The sequence below is a fragment of the Phodopus roborovskii genome, unplaced genomic scaffold, assembly GCF_943737965.1.
Source record: "Phodopus roborovskii unplaced genomic scaffold, PHOROB, whole genome shotgun sequence".
In the NCBI taxonomy this organism is placed as follows: Eukaryota; Metazoa; Chordata; class Mammalia; order Rodentia; family Cricetidae; genus Phodopus; species Phodopus roborovskii.
This window is the reverse complement of record NW_026126517.1, coordinates 31,537,411-31,560,918: the sequence shown is the minus strand read 5'-3', so window position 1 is coordinate 31,560,918 and position 23,508 is coordinate 31,537,411. Positions and strand designations below refer to the sequence as shown.

The 23,508-nt window shown below is 50.0% G+C and overlaps 1 protein-coding gene across 3 annotated transcripts in view; it reads left to right on the top strand.

Moving 5' to 3' along the window:
* Window positions 1-23,508, top strand: part of Acsbg1 (acyl-CoA synthetase bubblegum family member 1) — a 54,419-nt gene that overhangs the window by 10,904 nt on the left and 20,007 nt on the right. The window contains exons 1-7 of one of the 3 annotated variants that reach the window (XM_051197495.1): window positions 3,086-3,203; window positions 3,856-4,033; window positions 6,745-6,843; window positions 7,691-7,785; window positions 20,380-20,600; window positions 21,019-21,107; window positions 21,350-21,470. In XM_051197495.1, the coding sequence (XP_051053452.1) occupies window positions 3,984-4,033; window positions 6,745-6,843; window positions 7,691-7,785; window positions 20,380-20,600; window positions 21,019-21,107; window positions 21,350-21,470 (675 nt within the window). In that variant the 5' untranslated portion in view covers window positions 3,086-3,203; window positions 3,856-3,983. Of the gene's footprint in view, window positions 1-3,085; window positions 3,204-3,855; window positions 4,034-6,744; window positions 6,844-7,690; window positions 7,786-20,379; window positions 20,601-21,018; window positions 21,108-21,349; window positions 21,471-23,508 lie in introns of those variants that run through there. The other 2 variants (XM_051197496.1, XM_051197494.1) reach the window with 2 other exon arrangements.

Sequence of the window (23,508 nt, the reverse complement as noted above, 5' to 3'; positions counted from 1 at the left end):
GAGAGAGAGAGAAATATTTGGGTTTGAAAAAAGAATACAGCTTCCTTCGGATTTCAAAACTGGAGTTCTGACCTTTCTTATTATCCATAAAAATTTTCACAACCCTGGATATTTGATACACAGTCAAGAACAGGTGCAGAAAGGTGGTGAAATGCCCCATTCTCTTCTGACCTTCTTGTTTTAGCCTTGTGCCCATCCTATCACCCGGGGAGGTTGGCAAGACTTCTTCCGGGCTATCTGGCTAAGGACAGGAGCTTTGGAGCCTAACCTCTCTGAACTGTGGGTCTGAGTGCATTTCTTCATCTATAAGATGTGGACAGCAGCAGTTTTTCATTGGGCTGTTGTGAGGATGGATGTTTCCACACAGATGTGAAAACATGGAAAACATTGCACAACACCCAGTAAGTGCTTGGTATAGGAAAGTTAAGAGCAAATACTGTTCTTATTCCTGTGTGCTTCCCCCTACCCTTTCAGGCGTGAGATCCTGGCAATGTGCAAACCTGTAACCTTATTTCTACTTAGAAAAACAGAATTCTAGCCTAGTCCCTTAATTGTCACAGTCCTGAAACTGGGAGGCCCTTTACCTGAGACATCTCAGAATATGGAGTACCAGAGATCTGAAGTCACATGATCAAGGCAAAGCCTGTGCCAGAATCCAAAGATTAGTGTCCAGAGACCATGCCTCGGGTTTGACCAATTTGCTAGCCAACTCCTGTGAGTGACTGTAATAGAACTTGATGACTGGTGTATTTATTTCCTTACACAGGCAATTTGGCTTGACAACGCTGAACACTTAGTCTAGGCACTGCCAGCTGGGTTAAAAAGTGAACTGGCTAGATGGCTGCTCCACCCTTCAAGATGGGAGCCAAGGCTTAGCTAGGTTGAATTGTTGGAGGGTGAGGCCCCTCAGTAAACAACACACTCCTGTTGGGACTCAGTCTGTCAAGGGCCCCAGGATGTCTGCTCCAATCTGGTGACCCTGAGCAGTGTTAGGTTTGTAAGCCTTACCCTAATCCTTTCCCAAAGACTACACATACCCAGCAGGTCTTTACTTTGGCCCAAGACCCCACCCATGAGTGGGGAACTAAGACTGGATGGTCCACAGCCTAGCTTCCCCTGCCCTATCCCCATTGCTTCGCGTGAAGTAATCATCCCTTAAGCCCTACTCAATGTTCTCTCTTTGCCCTCCCCAAGACTGTCACTGATGACACCCCCACCTTCCAGTAGCCTTGAATACATACATGTTTATCACCCATCAAGCACACTATCTCTAAGCCATATCCGGTTGGCTCACCTCTGCCCACACAGCCCACATGCCCATCTGGCACATAGAAGGCATTAAATCAACACCCAGGGTAGAAGGGAGGACCCCCAGAAGCTGTCAGTCACCGGTACAGGGAGAAGTTATTTCCAACTCTGGGTATAAGGACTGAGTTAATATTTTAGTTTCCCAGTGATTGCTAGCCCATAAATGTTAACTCCATGCCTTGGACTAGCTAGCCAGCTCTAGGAAGAGACAGCAGGGAGTCCCTCTCAGACCCGCTTCTTGGAGCAAGTGGGGCTTGGGGAGTAGAACTCAACTGGAGGAGGCCCACTGATAGGTTTCCCAAAGGATTGGAAAGGGACTTACACATTTCCCAAGCTCCCTGAATCTCATCAATGTGGAAACTATACCCAGCCACCCAGGGAGCCTGAAAACTTAGGCATGAGGCTGCCTTTGCCTTCAAGTGTAGATGTTGCCACCCCTCCCCACAGTACAACCCAGTGCTGCCCCCAAGCATTAAGCCACTGGCTCAGCCAGCCCTGGGGAAGGAAGGGAAGGACATCATTAGTTCTCTTGGTGGGAGGAAAATCCAAAGGCCTTTCATATGGCTGGGCCTGAACTTCCAGGGTCCTACCGTTTTCTCAAACAGGAAGAGTGCTTCTGAGTGTGGAAGTCTATGGATGGAATGAGTAGTGGGTTTCTAGAAAGTTCTTAAAATGGTTCAGCAGGTTTCAGAGTGAAGAGTGCAAGTCCTGGATGTCACAAGGTGAAGCAGTAGGCAGGAGCCACTTGGGAAAAACGCTGTTAAGGCATTAAAACAGGATGAAGGTTAGAAGTATCTTGAAGATGGGGTGTTGGTAGCTATCTGTCACCCAAGGGGCAGAGGACCTCCCAACAATCTCTTGCCTCCACACCCTGTTGCTGTCTCTGTGCCCTGCTTGTGGATTAAATTAGGGTTTGCCATTTTCCCTCCCTCCCACTGGCTGGGGAACCTCTAGCCTCTTATCTCTGCCTAGGAGCAGTTTGGGGTTTGGAGTTTAGCTCCTAGGGGATAATTAAAGATGAAGATATGGCTGGATTTCTCAAAGGGGACAAGAAACAGAGAAATCTGAGAAGCCAGATGGAGAGGTGGTCAGAGGCTCTCCTGGCAGCAGGACCCTTGTAGAGAGTGCTAGCCATTGCAGCTGCAAACTTGCCAGTATTGTGGGGAGATTGGAGGCATTAGAAAGCCAAGGGCAAGGTCCATGAGGTAAGGTGGATAGGATGGTTGATTTTGTGATGCAAGTGCGGGATAAGCCAGTGTCCTGGCATCCTGGCTTCATTCAGTTCCAGCTGTGGAGAGCCAGCTTAAACACACTGGCTATGGGCAAGGAGCAAGTCTAGTGCTTTCTGGGTCTCCATGAACTCATCTGAAAAATGGGGCATTACTGACATTACAAGTAGAACAGAGGATACAGAAATCCCAGTTCCCTCTATTTGACAAGGTATGTGTACTTAGGAACCATAACATGGACCCCAAAACCAAACTGAACAAACAGGTCAATCTTCTGGTCCAGCCCCAGTGGCCCTGGGTGGGCTCTCCCAGGTACACAGGTCCAGTAGCAGGAGTAATCTTTCCAAGGCTCTGTTAGGGTTCACAGCCAACAAGCTGTCTCTAGTACTGCACTGACAGGTACCTGTCCTGCTTCCCGCCCCACTTATGTAAGAGCCACATAGGTGGGCAGCTGGGTCCTGTGCCATGTAGGTCAGAGGTATCTGGGGCCACACCTCACCAGGAGCCCTAAGGCAGTCTGGGGCGGGTCCCCACACATGCCCAGCCCTTGTGGCTCATCACCCGGAACCTAGGCTACTGCAGCAGCCAGTTCTCAGATTCACCATGCCTTAGCTGCAGGAGCAGGGGGTATGTAGCCCTGAACCTGCTGCCACAAGGAAGAGGAAGGTGAGCGGGGAGTTTGGGGCAGAGCCTGCTGGACAAGTCCTTGCTGGGAGTCTTCTGTGGGCGTCTCGGGTCGGGGGCAAGGACTGGAGAGAGCTGTCAGGGGCTTCATCTTTGAGACAAAGCAGTCTGTGAGGACCAAAAGGAAGCTGGGATGTGAGGTCTGGTGAACAAGGTAACAGGTTGGCAAAGTGTGAACTCGGCCTTCTTTGGGGGCCCCACCACATCTTTGGGGTTTTTAGGATGAAGGGCGGTAATGAGGTAACCAACACCTCCATTAAGAACTTTCTCAGGATTTCTGGAAGCTGGTTTTCTCTTTGCCCCTGAGTAGCGACAGATGAACACTTCAGGTACCAGACAGGCTAGTGGACAGTGATCAACAGCTTTGCAAAACAGGGAATAGTCCTGGAAATCTGATTGATTTGCTCTTGTGGGTGAGCAGTCTAGTGAGCCCAGAGCCTCACCAAGTCACCTCTTAGTGAACTTGTGTTGTCCCCCTATTGAAGGAACGAATGAATGTGTGGGTTTAAGAGGCATAAAAAGGCAGTCAGGTACCCAGCCCCAGGAGTGGTGGTGAGTCACGCCTCAAAGGAAGGCAGCTGCCCCTGCCCTGCTAGGCCTGGGCAGTGTGACTCACACTGTGTCTCTGTTGCAGGGCGGTCTGGTCGAGTTGGGCCTCTCTGGGGCTGCGGTGGCTTTCCCCTGGGGACGCTGTGACACGCCCTCTGAGGTTCTCGCTCTCTCCAGGGTGAGCTCGAGGGGTGCAGCCACCCCACAGGGACCATGCCAGAGGTGCTGCTTCTCAGGTCTGCCAACTCCATCCTGAGGACTGTGTAAGGATCCAGGCCCCACCATCCTCCTGCCTCCGGCCCACCACCATCTCCCATGGGGAAGTACTTAGCGCAGTACCTGAGTCCCAGGCCTGGGTTTAAGACTTTTTGCCCTATTCATTCACCCGCCCCGTCTCACTGTCAAGTCTTCTTACTTCCTAAGAGATCCGTGGCAGTTCACCAGGAACGAGGACAGGTGACTCCACACTGAGTACCCTTTCTACATCATCATCTCCCAACAGCATAGGATATGGGTTAGGAAACAGCTCGGAGACACACAGCTTTTTGACCACAGCACATAGTTTGAAAAGCTAGTCGTGCCCAAACAGATGGACAGACTTGATGCTAGGCTGTTTCCAGAAAACTTTGATCTGACACCAGCTGCATTACTGCTCAGGGCTGCATTACTGCTCAGGGATAACTGGGAAGAATGGTTGAAAAGAGTCTATAGGAAATGGATGGCTGTGAGGGAGTCGCACGGAGAGCAAGGGCTCTCCTTGTGTGTCACCCAGTGATGATATGATGGGTATATCCAACCAGCATTTACTAGGCTTTTATAGTGATTACTCATGGCCAGAGAGCAGAGGAATTTCCAGGAACTTCCTGTGTATGACCTTCAAAGATCAAGCTAGAAGGTGTCGAGGGAATCTAGGAGGGCTTCCTGGAGGAAGAGTTAAGGAGGCTAGGGAGGCTCTGCATCCAGATGGTCCCCCGTAGTTATGCTGGCAAGTCTGGGAGACCAGGTGAGGTGGAGTAATGGTTAAAAGAGAGGTGCTGAGCAGGCCCTGCCACACGCCTCTGCCCTGTTCGTATCATACCGAGTTACTCAAACAGTACCTTGGTTTTCTTGTTCCCTGCACACCTGGGGAGGTGGCAATGAACCCTGGCTGGGTTTTGTTGGTTTGTTTCTGTGAGGAGCAAACAGTGTGCTCCTGTGAGGAGGACTCTGGGTGAAAGGGGGGCTGGCCTCTTGCCATCTTGGGATTCTTCCTCTCTGGAATTCAAAACAGACAGAAGCAAGTCAGCTCAGGCCCTTTTCCCACCACCTGTCATTTTATGACTCGAGGTGACTTCCTGCTGGAGACCTGTCAGCTTCCAGAGCACTGATTCACTCATTTTCCAGAATGACAGGCATAAAAGATTGATCACCGCCACCAGGCTCCCTACCATCCACAGTGTCATCTCCCCTGCTGGGATCAGGCACTGGTCACCTGTCCTTCTGGAAAGAACAGAGAGCCCCCCTTTTTTTCCGTTAATGCTGGGGATTGAACGTGGGCCCTCACACATGCTAGGTGAGTGTTTTACCACCCAGGACTCCACAGTGCTTTTGGACAGTCTCAGAAGAGTAGGCTTTTGAGGAAAACACAAGCCGTTCCATCTTGAGACCTCTCCTTTGAGATAACTTATAGTGTGAGCACAGTCAGCCCTCCTCCCTCCCATCCTGCTATGAATTGATGCCTTGCTAGGAGCCTACTTTGACAGTGGCAAACACTGATGCAGGAAAGAGTTAAAAGCACACAAGCTGCTGTACTGACGATTTGTGTGGATGTCTCTGGATGTCATGCAGTTGAACCCACTTCTGCCACTAGCTAGAACCCCAAGAGAACAGGGAGGCCAGTAAACCCATTCTAACTCAGGTGACAGTCCCTAGAAGGCCTCAGTCTCCAAGGCCCTTGCAAGGAGAGAGCGGCTCAATTTTTCTGGAAAACTCTCTTTGGACTTTTTTTCTTAACCTAGATACCCCAAATTCTTTAAGCCCAGGACATAAGGGTTGATTGAATATGACCCTCTGTGGGCCAGCTGCAAGGGTAAGTGAGGTGTCCCCTCCCACCAAGTTCTGGTGGAAGGTCAGGGTCCACCTGAAGGGAGAGAGAAGCATAGGGTGACCTGGTAAGGATGGAGTGTTCCCCTGCCCCAGGTGCCAGAGCTCAGGAAAGGCCGGTTCTGGGAAGAGGGCTTCCGTCACTCTGTAACCAGAAGACTCTCATCAGAATACGTAGCCTAGCCTTCTAGCTTCTAGCTTCTAGTCTGCCTTTTCATTTCCTCTGTTTAGCTTTGTGAAAGCCAGAACCAGTTTGCCCAAATTTAATTGGGAGTGGAAGTGCACCTGTCCCTTTAATGGCAAGGACTTAAAAAACAGATCTACTTAAAGGAGGCTGTTGAGATGGTGGGCAATTACAGGCTAATTTTGTAGTGGCTCTCCAGTCTGTGATTTCAAAAGTAGATCAGCTCAGCACAGGGTTTGGCCTTGTTGTCCAGGCCCCATTTTTTTGAGGACACACCTCAGTAAGGGAGCTCAGGGGCTTGTTTGGTAACATTACCATCTGCATCCCCAAGTGGGGCAATTTCCATCCAGCAGCCCTAGAAAACCATGGTGTAAGAGATGCTCCAAAGTCAGTAAGTCCAGAATGCTCAGAAACCTCAGCTTTGTCTTCCTTTCCATCTTCTCTGGAACAGGTCACCCTAGCAACAGAGGAGATGCTCCAGCCCTGTGACCCAAGCCTTGTTCACAGTGTGCACAAGGAGACAGCTCATTCCTCCCCTTCTGTGCCAGGTCATCATAGCAACAGAAGGGATGCTCCAGCCCTGTGGACCATGCCTTACTCACAAAGAGCACATACATATAAAGGACCAACTCAGTCCTCTCCTTCTTCCCCTTTCAATCCCTTTCCCTTCATAACTCCCTATGTCTTTTGCTTTAACACATATCTCAGGTTCTTAAGCAGACTGCTGCCAGGTGGGCCTGGGTGTGTTCGAAATCTTAGTTTGAACCTGCAGTACCAACAAGGAATAAGGCCGAATGTACGAAGCAGGTAATTGACCTGGCTTCCTGGGAACTGGGCAGGGATGGGGATAACCCCACCCTGACAAACTGATGGGACTCCCTGGAGCCAGGGTCATACCCTTAAGGCATCTGTGACCAGCTATACAGGTTACCCACTATACAATTCCAGTAGGTTTTGTTTACATAGCTATGACGATGATGTGTCCCTGGTGTTGTACAATCTTGCAGCCCTGTGTAGTCTTGAGGGTGTGTATTGAAATCCCTCTGCTCATCTAGCCAGGAAGGTGAGGTGTGACCAGATAAACCTTGGGAAGCACTGGTGCTGAGGGGCAGCGAGGCTGAGATGATAGCAGAGATCCAGGAACCAGCCTATTCAGGCTGATAGAGGAGGCACTTACTCAAGGCCACCCAGCCTGGGAGCCCAGACAGAGCTAGGACAAGCAAAGCCCCAGCTCTCTTTGGCCCATGTCCTTTCCATGGGGTAATTGGTTAAGACTGTAGGAAGAGACCATGGATAAGGGAGCCCTTTAGGGTTCCAAGACTTTTAGGAGCATCCACAACTCCACTCTGAGCTTCTCGGTGGAGCTCCAGGACTAGTAGGTGTGAAGAATGGGGGGGGGCATCATCCAACCCTTAAAGCCTGTACTCTCTTGGAATGGAGGCTCAGACTCCCCTAGAGCCCAACACTTTTCTGGTCTGGATGGGGACACCAAGACTTGAAGGGAGACATGATCTTGCACGTAGACACACAACAAATTGGGACACAGCAAGACTTGATTTCTCCTACAGAGGGAAAGGGAGGGGACTGGAGGAAGTGAGATAGAACACAGTATATTCTAACTTATGTTACCCATCTTTCCCTCACCCACCACCAGCTCCTTCATTGATGGGAGGACACTCTCCAAAGAGTCCCCAAGTCATGGCCTTGAACTATCGGCTCCAGAGAAGGCCTCACCGTCAAATGTCTCAGGTGAGTTTGTGTGAGTGGAATTTCTCTGGAGGGAGTTGTGGGGACTGCTGGGAGCCACAGAGCAGAACCGGGGAGGAGTTCATTCAAATCTTACTATGTACACATTCCATCGACCCCATCTAACTCTTCACTCGTGACTGCCCAAATCACTGGGGGCTGATTCCTTCCTCAGTAAGGTTGGGAAGGAGGCCAACAATGGGGAGACCCTAGCAGGCAGGGCCTGCATGCTTAGGCTGCCAATGGACAGGAAGGGGCCCAGCCAGCTAAGCAATGCCTTAGGAGTCTGGACCTATTTAACTGGGGCATGGGGCAGGCAGACGGGTGCAAGCTAGCACAGTTTGTTTTGGAAACTGGATCGTCACATGCTATCTCTGTGACCTTCCCCTTAGATAAGTGTGCCTCAAGGAAGGCAGTTATCATTCATCCTGAAAATTTATCTGAATGATAATTATATCACTACAGCATTTGTTCACTTTTATGTGCAGAACAGTACTGTAACAAAAGCATCATTTCAAAATCAAAAAAGAAACAATAGACGCCCAGCTCAGCAGTTCCCAGCTTCTCACTGTCTGTGCTGTCCTTGAGGTTTAACTGTCCCTGGCCTGGGTCACCTTTCAGGGCTGAGCATTGTGTTGCTGGGCTTCCCAGCAGAGAACCTGCTAGCTGTAGGCTCCTCCAGGAGACAGGCAGACAGCCCAATGGTCATCTACAGGGGAGCTGGTTGAGGTCGAAGGCAAGTTGTTACCAGGCGGCTGTCTGAAGTGTTTTGTTGTATGGCCTGTGTTCTCCTCACAGTTTAAGTGTCTACAAGTTTGGGAGCATGGGTGGCAGTGTGTGGAATAAGGCAAGGCAGGGAAGAAGGGGCCATTTCTAAGTCCACGGAGTGATGTCAGAATCAGGGACCAGAGAAAGGAGGAGGCCGGTAGCCTCTGTCCCAAATCCTTTCCTCATGTTTCTGATAACTGGACTTTGCTGGGGCCCTGGAGTGGCTAAAAGACAACAGGATCCAGGTTTCTCTGCTATGCCCATTTTCAGCAGAGAAACTGAGGTATAAAAATTATTCATTTTAGGTATAATAGCACACACCTGTGGTTTCAACACTTAGGATGCAGCAGGATAATTGCCAGGGAGAAATAGCATGTTACTAGCCAGCCATGTCTCTAAATAAAAATAAAATAAAATATCCAAAAACAACAATCAAAGAAGCACAGTGCAGAGAGGCCTGCACCAGGCCCGCGACACCCCACCCTCTAGTCCTTTCACTGAGTGGGCTTGTTGCTGCTTGACAAGCTGCCTCTGGTGACCTTGGCAATAGTATGTGCTGAGAATGCCTTCTAGGGATCTTTACCAGGCACTCCTGTCAGACATAAAAAAGGAACCAGGCCATCCCCTGGTTTCAGAGAATGGTTTGTTAGGCTCCGGAGAGACAAAAGCACAGACCACGTGAGGCCCAGGCAACCTTCTCTGACACCTCCAGGGAGCCTTAGGCACCTCACTGACCTGTCAGGTTCCCAGGGCAGTGTTAGTCATGTCACATCTGTCCCCTCCACTCAGTACCTCCTCCCTGCATGAACCCAGCTTGCTTGTGCAGGTGTTTAATTGCTTCCTGGGGCACAAAAGGACAGATGCCAGAACCAGTGACTTAGGTCAGGGAAGCTCCAGGGTTCAGATATCCTAGGAGAGGGTGGTAGCATTGGTACTCTTCCAGTTGAAAGAGAAGGAAGGGAGCTGGTATGAGAGAACTCAGAAGGCCATCTGGCTTCCTTGAAAGGTGTGAGGGATACTAGCTGTGGGCCTCAGCTGCTAAGCAGCTGAACACACAAGAAAAAGCAGGTCTGAACAAGCTGGGTATGGAATCCCAGTAAAGGTGCCATCTGCAGCACCACCTGAGCAGTTGGGGACATGCGGGATGAGGAGAGGACTCTGCAGTTAATGTAGGGTGGGGTTACAGGAAGGGGACAAGGCCACCACAACTAGTTTGCAGGACTGTAGGCATCCATCAGACATAGGTCAGTTGGCCCTGTATATTCTCTCTGCCTTGTATCGTGGGCTCTGGAGATGCTGAAGGAGATGAGTTCCTTCCTGCCCTCCATGGACTCCCCACCTGGATGCTGACAGACTCTGAGGAACAATACGGACAGAGAAAGACAGATCTGCTCCTGGAGGGCTGGGGTTAGCATAAGCATCCTAGGGGTGGAGGATCTTTTGCTATTCTCAGACCCTCATGCTCCGATAGACAGGGGAGGCAGGGCTGGAGGGCAACGGGTCCTTTATCCCCATGGCTGTCAGCAGGCACTCAGAAACAGAGGATGCATGGGCTCCTACAGGTCCTGTACACACAAGCCACGGCTCTGGGGTGGGGAGGATATTGGTGGAACAGGCCGGAGCTCCAGATGAAACTGGATTGATTATCTACCTAAGCTTGAGCTTAGACCCGATATTCTTTGTTTCCCTAGGCGAGGAAGCTCCTGGGGGCTGTGGGGAGGCTGGGCTATAGTGGCCATTGAGGTAAGGGGAGGGGAAGGGTCACAGGTGAGTGGGTGGGTGGTGAAGCCGCACTGTGACACAGTGATTTTCGGCAGGTTGAAGGCAATATATTCCGAAGGCCTGTGAGGTGCATTTGAAAGGTTCAGACAGGAACCTATTCCTCATTCCTTGTTGAACAGTTACTGTGGCCAGGCTAGGAAGGTAGGGTTTTCATTTTCTCCATCCTCAGTGGAGGGGGTGGTGCATCTGCTGGGGCCTCCAACTGAGAAAAGAAACCCCACAGAGAGCTTTAGGGGCTTTCTGATTTTATTCCCTCTACCTGTCTCTGTCTCCCTGTGTGTCTGCCCACCTGTCTCTCCTTGTCTGTTCCTCTCATCTTACTCAGTCCTTGAGCTTGCTATCCTCCTGCCTCAGCCTCCTGAGTGCTGGGGTGAAAAACGTAGGTCTCCACAGTCAGAAGTGATTTTCTCTGAGCCAGTGTTCTCCCTCCCACCAATCCATTTGGCCTCTTTGGCCCTGGACTCTGTTGCACACAAGAGTCAGGCCAGTCCTAGCCTCCCACCACCTAGCCCCAGAGCTCCTGGACTCTTGCCTGCAGGAGTCAGGGTTCAGCGTGGCCTCCTCAGAGGCGCCTTGATCTCCTCGAGTTCCCAAGAGGTTTGGGGGTCCTACCCTCCAGTCCCCAGGCTAGACTCCCAGGGAGCAGTGATGCCAAGCCGTGCTGGAATCTGACCTCCACACAAAGGCAGCCTTGTGCTGGGGCCTGAGACACATTTCTCTCTAGCCCTTTCTAGATTGAACATGAACCCCAGCTGAAGAAGTGGGGTGGGGGTGGCCAGGCAGAACAGCTGCCAGGGACAAAGCTAATAGAGATGCTGACTAGAGCTAGCTTCCTTCCCCCCCCCACCCCCACCCCCACCCCCAGGAACGTGCCAGGCCTACTGGGGGGCTCTAAGTTTAGGATTGGGAAGTGGGATATTCAGCCCTACTTGGTCCCTAGGCCAGAGAGGACCTTAGGGCCCAAGGGATTTATGGCATTTCATTGTCCCTCGCTCTCATCCCAGGAGCACGGGTAAGGGCCTAGGCTGAAGCACCAAGCTGTAGAGACAGAAGGATTTTACACTTATGTCTAGGAGCTCATAGACTGAAGCTGGAGACCAGGGAGGGGTCCAGCTCTCATGGTAGCCTTTGTGGGAACGGGATTGGGGGAAGTGGGAAGGGCTTCCCTGAGATCTGGAGAACTGATGGAGGTGCTTCCTCATCTATAAGATGGAAACAGGAGGTAATCCCAGCCCTGTCAACCAAAGACACACCTAGGTGTCCTTGGAAAGACCTCCTCAGGGGTCAAGGTGTGTGGCTTCTCCTAGATGTTCTTCAGACACTTCTTGATGTCCCAACCATCTGCTCTCTTCTGGGGACTTTCCTTTCAGGGCAGGTAGGAGAATTCCAGACTTCATTCCTCTACAGAGGAGTACACTCAGCCCAGAGTCTCCTATGTGTCTTCCAAGCTGGCTAAAAACCCTAGAGCAATAACTGGAAGGGACTCATAGCAGTTATATGTTTTTCCTTGTTATCATTTAGAAAGGGAAACCAAGGCTCAGGGATGGCAGACACCTGCCCAGGGTCACTCTGCTCTTTTGACCAATCACAGGAAAGCTTAGCAAGAGCCTCCAACCTCAGGGCCTCTCCTACCAAATACAGAGAGACAAAAATCACTGGGCTTTCAGAAGAAAAGTCTAGACCACACCACCAAGGTCTAGACAGGCCACAAATATCTGTGTGCCTTGTCCTTATCCCTCCTCATGTCCTGAGGCCAATGTGACCTCTGCACCTTCTATATCCCTAAGAGTGCCCCTCTAAGTACCCACCTACAGGCCCTCATCATGGGATCCCTGTGTGAGCAGACCTCCTGGGATTGGTTCTCCATAGGTCATTGGAGAGGGGCTGTGGGTGTCATGCTGTGCTGTGAGGCCCTTCTGATTTCATTCCTGTGGTCTTGGAGAGAGTCCTGTCACTGGCCTGAGAGCCTCTTGTCCTCAGGCCCAGGGTATGCCATCCCCACCTCTATCCCCAACAAATATACTTGGCTTCTGAGGCTGGCTATTCCCACAGGCTACAGGAAACACCCCCCCTCCCTTCACCCCCTGTCCCCTATTCTCCACCCCTCACCTTCCACCACTGTGCTGGGGTTTTTCTCCTTCCCAGAAAATGTAGTGATTTTTCTCTGCTGTTTAGAAGGTTTTGTTCCAAAAATCCAGAGTGCACACCTCCTGCCTGCCCAGCGCCCTTTAGCACAATGGGTGGCTTGTAAAGCACCCTGCCAGGGTCGGGCCAAGATGAAAGGCAACATGAAAGGTACTGGAAGAAAAGGGAGGCAACAGTGTGAGAGGGGCAGGAAAAGCCCACCCCACATGCCCAGCAGCCTGGCTCTGAGGTAGGCAGTACCAGCTGGCTGCTGAACTGTGGTTCTGGACAGGCTTCCTAGCAGCTGGGCTCCATTTTCATACCAGATTGAGCCGTGTGAGTTGCTCAATACCCTAGACGAGATAGAGGTACTCACAGCAAGCCTGAATTAACCCATGATCTTTCCCTCCGGCTTGGCTCTGAGCAGCCTACCATAGCCTGTGGACTCAGACCTACCCACTCTCCATTCACTGCATAGTCTTTCTAGATACGGGACACAAGACATCAGGACCAGTGGAGATAGTATCCCAATCCTGCCTTTGACTTTGGCTCATCTGTATCTCCCCTGGGATTCAATTTTCTCCTCAGAAGCAAATTCTCTCCTCTCCCCCCTCCCTCCTTTCCTGAATGTCTGCTGCATGCTACTTTTTTTTTTTTTTTTTTTTTTTTTGAGACAAGGTCTCTAACTGAACTCAGAGTACACAGATTAGATAGATTAGCTTGCCAGTAAGCTTGGGAAGACCACCTGAGTCCACCCCTACAGTGCCAGGATTATAGTTACCTCCCACAATGTCTGGCTTTTTTATATGGGTGCTGAGGATTTGAACTCAGATCCTCATGTTTGGGTGGCATCTTCCCACCACCCATTTGCTTCTTTTTTAGCTTGATGCTGTAACTGTGAGCATTTCTTTGGATCATTAAGTATTTTAATATCTCATTTCAATGACTGTCTGGGAACCCCTGGTTCCCACAATGCATCTCATTAATCCCTATTAGACACTGAGTCTGTTCCCAACAGGACACAAGGTTTCCCATTGCCATAGGCTTGCTGTATTTGTCTCCCTGTTTCACTTCAGCAATTTCTTGCTGACTTGAGGAATACTCCTTCTGTGAGGCAGCATTGGCAGCCACCCTTGGTAAAATCATCAGTTTGTGTCCTACATTGTGTGGCACCGTTCCCAACAATGGTGTCTTTGCTGCTTGGGTTCTTTTCTTCTAGGAGAGTCAGGAGTGAGAGGTGGCAGGTGGGTGAGATGCTTCAGGCGATGAAATGCTATTTATCTAGAGGACCAGGGAAGAGGAGAGGAGTGAGAAGAGGCTCATGGGAAATGAGGACTTTGGTGGTCCCCAGGGAACAGGCTCCAGCTTCCCTCAGCCTTTGCTGCTTCTACCGGCTCCGTTTGTGCATATTTCACTTTCTATGAAGTGGCTCCAAATCCCTGGACCTCTCAGCCTGCCTACCTGATCTCAGCATGTCTATCCTGATCTCGGTCAGTCACTTCTGGGAGGGAGGGAGACAGGAAAAGCTCAGATTGTGTCGGTCATTCCTGCTTGGAGTCATCCAGCTGTCTGCCTGCACAGTGACACATGGGTACATGGCCAAGCTTGATGCTCTTTTGCATTTGTGTGGCCAAGGCGGTAGGACTCTTTACTGTCCAGGACCAGCACCCATGGGCTTCCTCTCACTGCTCTGCTCTGCATTTAGCACAGCACACCAATAGCTAAAACCCAGGCTTGGGCCTTTTAACTTGTTGTCCAATGTGTTCCCTTGGCTATAGGGATAGAGGTTGGAGAAGGCAGTGTCTGCACAGGCTTGGAAGTAGGAGATACAGATAGGAGGGATCGGTGGAGGAGGTACTCCAAATCTGTTTGCCCTCCTTTCTGTTTCCAAGTCCAAGGGCAGGCTTCTCAGCTGGTACCAGAAACTCAGGGGCCGGAGACCTGTGGTAGATTCAAGCCAGAGGGATCCTGAACCCTTTTGTTTTTGGCTTGGTCTGGTATGTACTGCTCTATGGGTCTCCTCTGCCTGAATTTGGATAGCTATGCCCTGTCTCGTCATCGCAGTATCCTCTGGGACCAGGTGACGTAGAAAGATAAAGTCGTGATCTCTTTGACACATAGTCACTCAGGCCAGTCCTCTACCAGAACTAGGAATACTGAAAATCTCCATGCCAAAGCTAACTAGGTGCTGGCTACACCTGCCTCTCCTGCTTGCCATACATGTGGCCTCCTCTTTGGAACCTGAGTGTTAGCAGCCTAGCACAGAGTAGAGGCCTTTAGGAATTGAAGTGACACAGAATATGTCCCTGTAGTAGAGTGAAGGGTCTTCCAGCTAAAGTCACAACATGCACAAAAATACAAAAGGAGGCAGAGGGGCTTGGAAACATCCAGGCTGTAAGGAAGGGGTCACCGAGGCTAGGATAGCCAAGGGGACACTGTGAGAGGGGGTGGCCAGCACTCTGTGGCCCATGAGCTCAAAGGAAGATTTTTGAGCAGATCTGATTTGGGTTCAGAAAGGTCACTTTAGAAGCCTGAGGAATGTGGGACAAGTTATCATCTAGAAGTCTAAGGTTACCAAGGTGGGATTTGGTCAGGGACCACTATTTCTTCCCAGAAGACATATGGAAACCGGGTTATAGAGAAGCCTGCTAAGAGGGACAGGCAGTACACCGGATGAGGACCATGTCAGTGTCAGGCAGTGTGGCTCTGAACCACACTTCTGCCACCCAGCTCTGCCTCCACTTGGCCTCCCTGAGACCTATGCTTTTAGCTAGATGATGGAAGGTTGTGGTGTATAAAACAGCATTCAATTCATATGACCATTATCACCTCTTTCTGGGCCTCAGGGAGGGGAGGGGCAGGTCCTTTCCCCCAGGTTTTCTCTTCAGGCCAGTCTAAAGCACCTACTGACCTAACTGGGCTCTTGGAAAACAGAGCCAGCAAGATTCATGCTGCTATGTAGAAAGCTCTGTTTTTGTAGCACAGTTTCCCAAGGCTAGGGCTCTGGCCTGGGTCATGAAACAGCTGGACTAAGAAGGAGTAAAGACCAACCACCTCCTCCTCTCTTCCCATTCTGTCTGTCTTCCTCTCAAGCACCGGGTAAGCAGAGTACAGGAAAGAATAGGCTCCAGGAGCTAGAGCAGGAACAAGACAGAAGAAATTAGATGGGGAACTCTATCCTAAAGTATGCACCAAAAATGTAAACATAGCTGAGGCTGGAGACCAGGGCCAGGGGCAGAGTGTGTTGTGTTCAATCCCCAGCATTCCCTAATAGCAAAACAATATTTTAAAAACACCTTTTTTCTGCCTAATGAATCCTACCTCTAGAGAGTCATCCTCCAGAGGGCCTGGAATAGATGGTTAATGTTAATGGCTTTGTTTGATCTGATCCACATAATTTTTGAAAATATTTTAATGTTCAAATAAAAATAAGCACATGGGCACGTACACACATACACACAACACACACACACACACACACACACACACACACACACACACACACTCCAATTTCTTGTAAATTTTGGTCTCCATTTGTCTTAGTTACTTTTCTATTGCTGTGATAAAACACCATGACAAAGTAACTTATAAAAGAGAGTATTTAATTTGGGGCTCCCGGTTCCAGAGGGTTACAACCCATGATCGTTATGTCAGGGGATATGGCATGAGGCAGGCAGGCAGGCAGGCAGACAGCAGGCAGGCAGGCAAGCAGACAAGCAGGCAGGCGGCAGGCAGGCAGGGTGCTGGAGGGGCAGCTGAGAGCTCACATCTCAATCCACAAGCACAAGGAAGAGAGAGCTCTAACTGGAAATAGTGAGGCCTTTTTGAAACCTACAAACCCACCCTAATGACATGTCTCCTCCAACAAGGCCACACCTCCTCCTCCTTCCCACACAGTCACGCCAACTGGGAACCAAGTATGCAAACATATGAGCCTAAGTGGACCATTCTCTCTCAAACACTACCCCAATCTACGGCACGGCATTCCACCACGAGGAACACGACCCTCTTTTAGTGTGACACACCCTCTTGCATTTCCTTAGTAGTCCCTACCAGTCCCTGTTCCCTCTCTGACATAGAGGCTTGGGGGAACAATTATTGCCCTTGCATTGTAGATTTCCTCCCTTAAATTTTTAAGTTGACAAATTAAAACTCATATATAGTGTGGGATGGATAAGTTGAGACTGTTAACATATGCACTATATCACAGGCTAATGGGCTGTTATGAATTGTACGCTCTCAAATTGTGTGGCTTTTCTCAGACTAGAGACATGTCACATTGTTCAGGGCCCCCACCAAAGGCAAACTGAAGGCACAAGTGGAGCGTCCCGAGTCTCAGAGAAAGCAAGAGGGTCCCTTTCTCTGTGGAAGTGAAGACTGGACCGTGCTGTGGGTTTCACTGGCAAGTCCTCATTGCGGGCACTCATTCATTCATTATTTATTATGATGCATTATTTATTATGATGCTGACACATGAGCCACAAAGGTCTCAAGGGCATTTTGAGTTTTCCCTCCTTGGTTATTACTCAAATGGCATGATCTTTCCCTCCCCCACCCTGCTTCGTCTTGGATGAACACTGACCGCACTGCAGAGATGTGTTTAGAGCTCAGTGGTAGGCTGGCGTATAGGGCACAGCCGCAGCAGCACACAAAACCAAAGCCAATCCAACTTCTTTTTGTTGTCTGGATGAGGAGGCCACCCACTTGTGTACTGCACAGGCCTCTGGGCCATTTCATATTGCTTAGAGGAAGTCTTCCATTTTTTCATTGAAACAAGAGATTATAACTGCTTAGTGTTAAGCCTCTTGGTTTGGACTGGGGATGCAGCATAGCAGTAGCACACCTGCCCTAGCATGCACAGGGCTCTGGTGTCAATCTCCGGCCCATGGGGAAAAAGGAGGAAGAAAATTCTTGGCTTGAGGGAGGTTTTAGCAATGATCATAAGACCGAGGCTTAACCTCTGCTCGTCTTGGCGGCTAGGGGAGCAGGTGCAGTGGGGCATGGGCTTCTGGGAGAGATCACAGGAGGCCGCTTTTTCTGGTCCAAGCAGTCAGAAGTTTCTGTTCCTCTAGGGAGGGAAAAGGACTGCCAGGAAGATAACAATTGAGTTCCCAGCTCCACACACACTAAACACACCAGCTTCTGGGGCCTTGATCTGTTGAAGATCAACTTTTTTTTTTTTTTTTTTGAGACAGGATCTCATGCAGCCCAAGCTGCCTTCAAACTTACTATGTAGCTAGGGACAGCTTTGAACTTCTGATCCAGTTATGTCTACTTCTTGAGCTGGTTTCATAGGCATATACTACCAAACTTGGTGCCAGAGACTCATGCTAAATAAGTCCCCCTGTCCACTTTGCTACATCCCCAGCCCTTCCCCCATTCATTTTCCTCCCCTAGTTATTTTAGAAGCAACTTCACTAAGGTATAGTTATATGCCATTTAATTTGCCTATTGTAAGTGTGCAATGTAAAGGGTTTTTTCAAATTTACTTATGTGTTACATGTATGCAGGCTGGGGATGTGGAGGTACAATGGTACACAGGCAACAATCAGGAGTTAGTTCTTTCCTTCCAGTGTGTAGGTCCTAGGAACTGAACAGAGATCATTAGGCATACCTGCTGAGCCATCTTGCCAGGCCTAATTCAATGACTTTTAAAATTTTTCAGAGTTCTGTAATCATTACCACAATTCACTTTTAGAATATGTTCATCAACTCCAAAAGATTCCTAGTACTCTTTTTTGTGGACATCCCCATTCCTACCCCTAGCCTTGGGCAACAAGCTATTCTTTTTCTGGATACTTCTTACAATTGGTGCCTGGTCTTTTGCATCTGGCTTTTTTCACTGAACATGGTTTGAGCTGTCTCCTTGTTCAAGTCATAAATCAGTACTTTGTTCCTTCTTAGCATAGAAATGGGTCCCATCATACAGATTGTGCACACCATGCCTTTAGTCACCTGCCTGTGGACACCTGAGTTCTGCCCCCTCTTGGGCTGATAAATAATATTGGTATGAGCATCCACATATAAGTGTTTGTGGGGACTCTTGTTTCTGTTTTTCTTGAGTAGATACCTAGGAGGCACAATGCTGGGCGGTGTAGTAACTCTCTGAGGACTTGCTAAGCTGTTGCCCTGATAGGCTGTACCACAGCCTTCCTTCCCACCAGCACTGCCTGAGCATCTGGCTCCTCTGTCCCCACTAACCCCTCTTTACCTTCCATGATTACAGTGTAGCCCAGAGGAAGATCATTTATTAGGGTCACATCAGGGAATGATAGGGTCAAGGTTTAGAACCCAAGTTAGCCTGACTCTTTTTCAGCTTATGGGTTAGTGGATGGAGTCTGCAAAGGGTAGGGTTGGGGATTGGGGCTTCTGGGCCAGGGCTTTGGGACAAGGCTCACACTTCACCCTAAGGGAAATGGGCTCTAGCAACAGCTGCAACAGGAATTTGGCCTGGGAAAGAGGGGGGTGGCAGCCAACATGTTCTGGCTTCTGCCAATACAGGGCACAGTTAAACCGTCTCTCTGGTGCCCTCCCCTGGCCCAGCCTGCATCTCTCATGTGCTCCCATGTCCCGTTCCTCATATTTCCTTTTGACTGGGCCTAGACGTGTTCTCCTGTCTCAGCCCATGAGCTTCACCTCTTTCTGCCAACATTAGTCTATTTGCAGTCTAAGAAGGTATCTAAGAAGGACGAGGGCATCTGGTCTGTTTGTCTAAGTCAGACAGGACCAGAGGCAAGATATCCTGTTGGTGCCAGCCTTGAGGCAAGCACTGTGAAGGAGTCCGCTTCCACGGGTGATGAGCAATTGTTGAGACGTGTCTGACCAGTGAGCAGCAGCGAGGCCTCATGGAAGTCCCGGACAGCTCGCTCTCTACCCACATTGTGCTCTCTTCTTTAGAATGCTCACCCTTGTCCTGAGGAAGGGAGGCCTAGCCAGACATGGCGGCACATACCTATAATCCCAGTACTCAGAAGATGGAGGCAAGAGAATTGTAAAGTTGAGGCTGGCCTTCAAGACCCTGAAAACAAACAAACAAATAAACCAAAGAGATCTACAAGAGTTCAGAGCATGCATGCAAACTTTACAAACAGAGAAATGGAGGAGAATGTGCATTTATTGAGCACCTGTCTCTCCTTCATATATGTCGTTCCTTCCGATTCCCGTACTCCACCACAAATGTCCCACCTTCCTTCTGAGGAAGCAGATGGGCTGTAGTGTTTGCCTCAGCTGGCTCTGTTCCCACCCATACCATCTCCCAAACTGTGGTGTGAGATATCAGGCACATGTGAGTTCAAGTCTTAACTCTGCTACTTCCTTGCTGTGTGGTGTTGGGAAAATGAGTGACCCTGTCTGGGCCACAGCTGTCTCGATTAACACCTTGAGGATGGAATGAGAAGATCCAGGTGTAACTGTCTGTCTGTCCTGTGCCCTGCAGGCTCTGCTGGATAGGGATCTAGTCCTGTTGGTTCTCAGCCCACCTCTCCACCCCCAGCTTGTTTCTAAAGCCAAGACTTTCTGTCCCACTGGACCTGTCCCCACGCCGCTGGGAGCCTGAGAAACTGAGCTCAGAGACAGTTTTACTCTTGTGAGTGGGTGTGAGCCTTGCTTCTGCCCACCCCAACCTTGGCCGGCAAACTCCAATTGGATAAAAGCACAGAATGGCCCAGAAGTCTCCATCTCTTGGGCTTCCCTCCAGTTGTTTCCACCCATCTTCCCTGCTGTATCCCTAAGCTTGGCTAAGGTCAAGCCAGACTGCCTCCTCCAAGTTGCCTTCTGGCCCACCACACGCCTGACTCAGCAGCAGCAGCAGCAGCAGCAGCAGCAGGAGGAGGAGGCATGGAGGCTCTGCCCAGGTCAGGACTGGATCCCCTACAGACAACCCAGGTAGGTTTGACCAGACTGTGGTCATCTTCCCCCTTGCAGAGGAAGCACTATGGACGACTCGGGCTGACGGGAGAGTGCGCCTACGCCTGGAACCCTTTTGCACTCAGCTCCCTTATACTGTGCACCGGATGTTCTACGAGGCCCTGGATAAGTACGGGAACCTCAGTGCTCTGGGCTTCAAGCGCAGAAACAAGTGGGAGCGCATCTCTTACTACCAGTACTACCTGATTGCCCGCAAAGTTGCCAAAGGCTTCCTGAAGGTAGGAGACCCTCACTCCACATCCTTTCTACCCCCAGACCTGCTTTCTAGCTTGAACTTTCATAGGCCTCCTCCCCAATTCCCCACCGGGCAAGATCCCTAGGAATCACCACTGTAAAACCCGACACCATCAGTTAGGCGAACACTATATTCTGAGCCCTGTGCTAAGATTTTTACTTTTATGGAGCCTCTACCCCAGGCCACCTTCAAGAAAGGCTGGAAAAGCAAATAGACTCAGCTCCTCAGAAAGCCATAGGAAGGGCCAACAGGGCAGCCAGAAACTGATCCCCTGGGAGGTTCTGTGGCTAGGTGGACTCTGAGATGGGCCTGGAGGAGACTTTGCAGTCTACTGGGAGGCAGCAGGGGAGGGAAAGGCCCTTTCTGTGTAGCTGACCTGCCTATCTGCCTTTGACCTGGAGCTCGGCCTGGAACCAGCCCACAGCGTGGCGATCCTCGGCTTCAACTCCCCAGAGTGGTTCTTCTCTGCAGTGGGCACGGTGTTTGCAGGGTGAGTGGCTGGGCAGGGGCAAGGTCTCCTGGGGGTTGGTGGTGGGCAGAAAGCACAGCGAGTGTTATTATCTCTTTAGGGAGCCCTCTACAACTCCCCAGCATCCCATACTCCCCCAGGGCCTTCTGAGCTTGCCTTTTCCCATCCCTGCCTGCTGAGCTCCCTGGGGATGGAGGCTGTGAGGCTGTGGGTAGGGGATGGTTCCTTTGCACCTGACATGAATCTTCCTGTGCCTCCTACAGGGGTATTGTCACTGGCATTTACACCACTAGCTCCCCAGAAGCCTGCCAGTATATTGCTCATGACTGCCGTGCCAATGTGATCGTGGTTGACACACAGAAGCAGCTGGAAAAGATACTGAAGGTTTGGTGGGAAGGAGCAGTGGGTGTGGTTAGAGGCTGGATATCTACTGTAGTGTATGGAGGGTGCCTTTATTGGACCATTGAGAATCCTGACCAGTCCACTTTCTACCATGGCTTTCCCTCTGGAGAAGGTCTTACCTACAGGGAGAGCTGTGGACATTGGACCCCTCTGTGGCTTAGTGTGCACTCAGGGAATGTTCATTGGGTCTTCACTCATCTACTCCTGAGGGTTAAGTGGTCAACCTTCCAGAACCATGGAACCTGTGTCTCCAGAGAGACCACAGTAGGTACCTCCCTTCATCTCTGCTAGAGAAGTCTCATAAGCCAAGAAGAAGCAAGCTGGGGCTTGTGGTTGTCTTCCTCGGGGCAGGCCCAGCTAGCTCCTGGAGAAGGTCCCCTCAGGTGAGGCTGTGAGCTGCCCTGAGACTCACTAGCACACAGAAGTGAGGAGACCTCTGGGAAGCCTCCTGAGTCCAGGTCTGCTTAAGGAACACTAGTGTAACATGGAAACCTGAGTGTCACTCCTCCCTGAGGAGGGGGGGGATGTAGAGCGGGGGCCAGGGAAGCTGTGGGGGGGAGATGAGGGAGACCCAGACACCCAAGAAGATTTGAGAAGGGACCTGAATCATCAACCTTAGAGATAATTCCTCAAACAGCAGAGTTGGCCTGGCAAGTGTGACTATACAAGTCCTCCTGAACTTGTCAGGGAGACTGAATATGGTACCTACCTTTGCATCTTATACTTGGCTATTCTGTGCTCGATTCAGACTCCATAGGACATATGAGCACAGCCTCTCATACCAGTTTAGAGTGATTATGAAAATTCCATTTCACTGACCTTCTGTTTTACTATGAGGGGCTTCTCTTGTGGCTGCTTGACTAGTGAGGGATTGTCCTGCCTCCTCACATCCCCCCACCCCTTGAGCTCTGCTTTCTGGATATCACTTTGAGCTTCTCCATTTGTCTGTCTTATTTGAATGTGTAGAATTGGGTGTGAACACACAGGTATAGATTGTGTGGCCCCGACCATACTCTGAGACAAGAAGGACTGAGCTATCTCCAGGCAGCCTTCTCTCCTTCTCCAAACTCTTGGTCTGAGGGCTGTGTTCAACCTGCTAAAACCATGGGGCCTGGGTTTCCAGAGAGGCCCTGGAAAATGCCTTCCCTTGTCTCTCCTGGAGTAGTCACCAGGGATATGTATCTGTTACTGGCATTTTCAAACCCCTAGACTTAGCATGACCCAAAAATCTTCAGATAACCCAGTGGCCTCAGAAGCACCAGAGGCATTAGGTCATTTTCTGAGACTCACTCATTACAGCTTAGCCCATGACACAGTCAGGCTCCCCCAGGCCCACTTAGGCCTGAAGCTTTGATGGCTTAGGAACCAATCTAGCATAGGGTGGAGGCCTCATGAGCTCTCCTCACCATTCATACTGGCATGTCTCTTGTTGCCCTTGTTGAGCTCATGTTGGTGAACTTTATTGGCATAGTCTCTGACATTACCATGAGACACAATCTCACAGAAAGCTCCCTGATCCTCTGGATCTTTAATCTTTCCATCACAAAGAACTACAGGCAACTAGGGAACACTGAGGGCAGGAGAAATAATCCTCCCCTGAGCTAAGTACACTAGCTGTTTATCCAATACCAAATGGTCAGCTCTGAAAATTTACACACACACACACACACACACACACACACACACACACACACACACATGTCACCTTATACAGGCTAAACAGGCTGTATTTATGTATGTGTGTGTGTGTGAGAGAGAGAGAAACAACAATTAATGAAAAAAGGCCATGAATTTGAAAGAGAGCAAGGAAAAGTCTGTGAAAGTTTGATGGGAGGAAAGGGAAGGGGTTAATGATGTAATTATAATCTCAAAAAAATTAAAGAAAGAAAGGAAAGAAGAAAGGAAGGAAGAGAAACAAAGAAATAAAGAGAAAGGAAGGAAGAAGGAAAGAAAGAAGAGAAAGAAACTTTTTTTTTTTTAAAGGAACCAATCTAGCCGGGTTGGAGAGACAGCTCAGCGA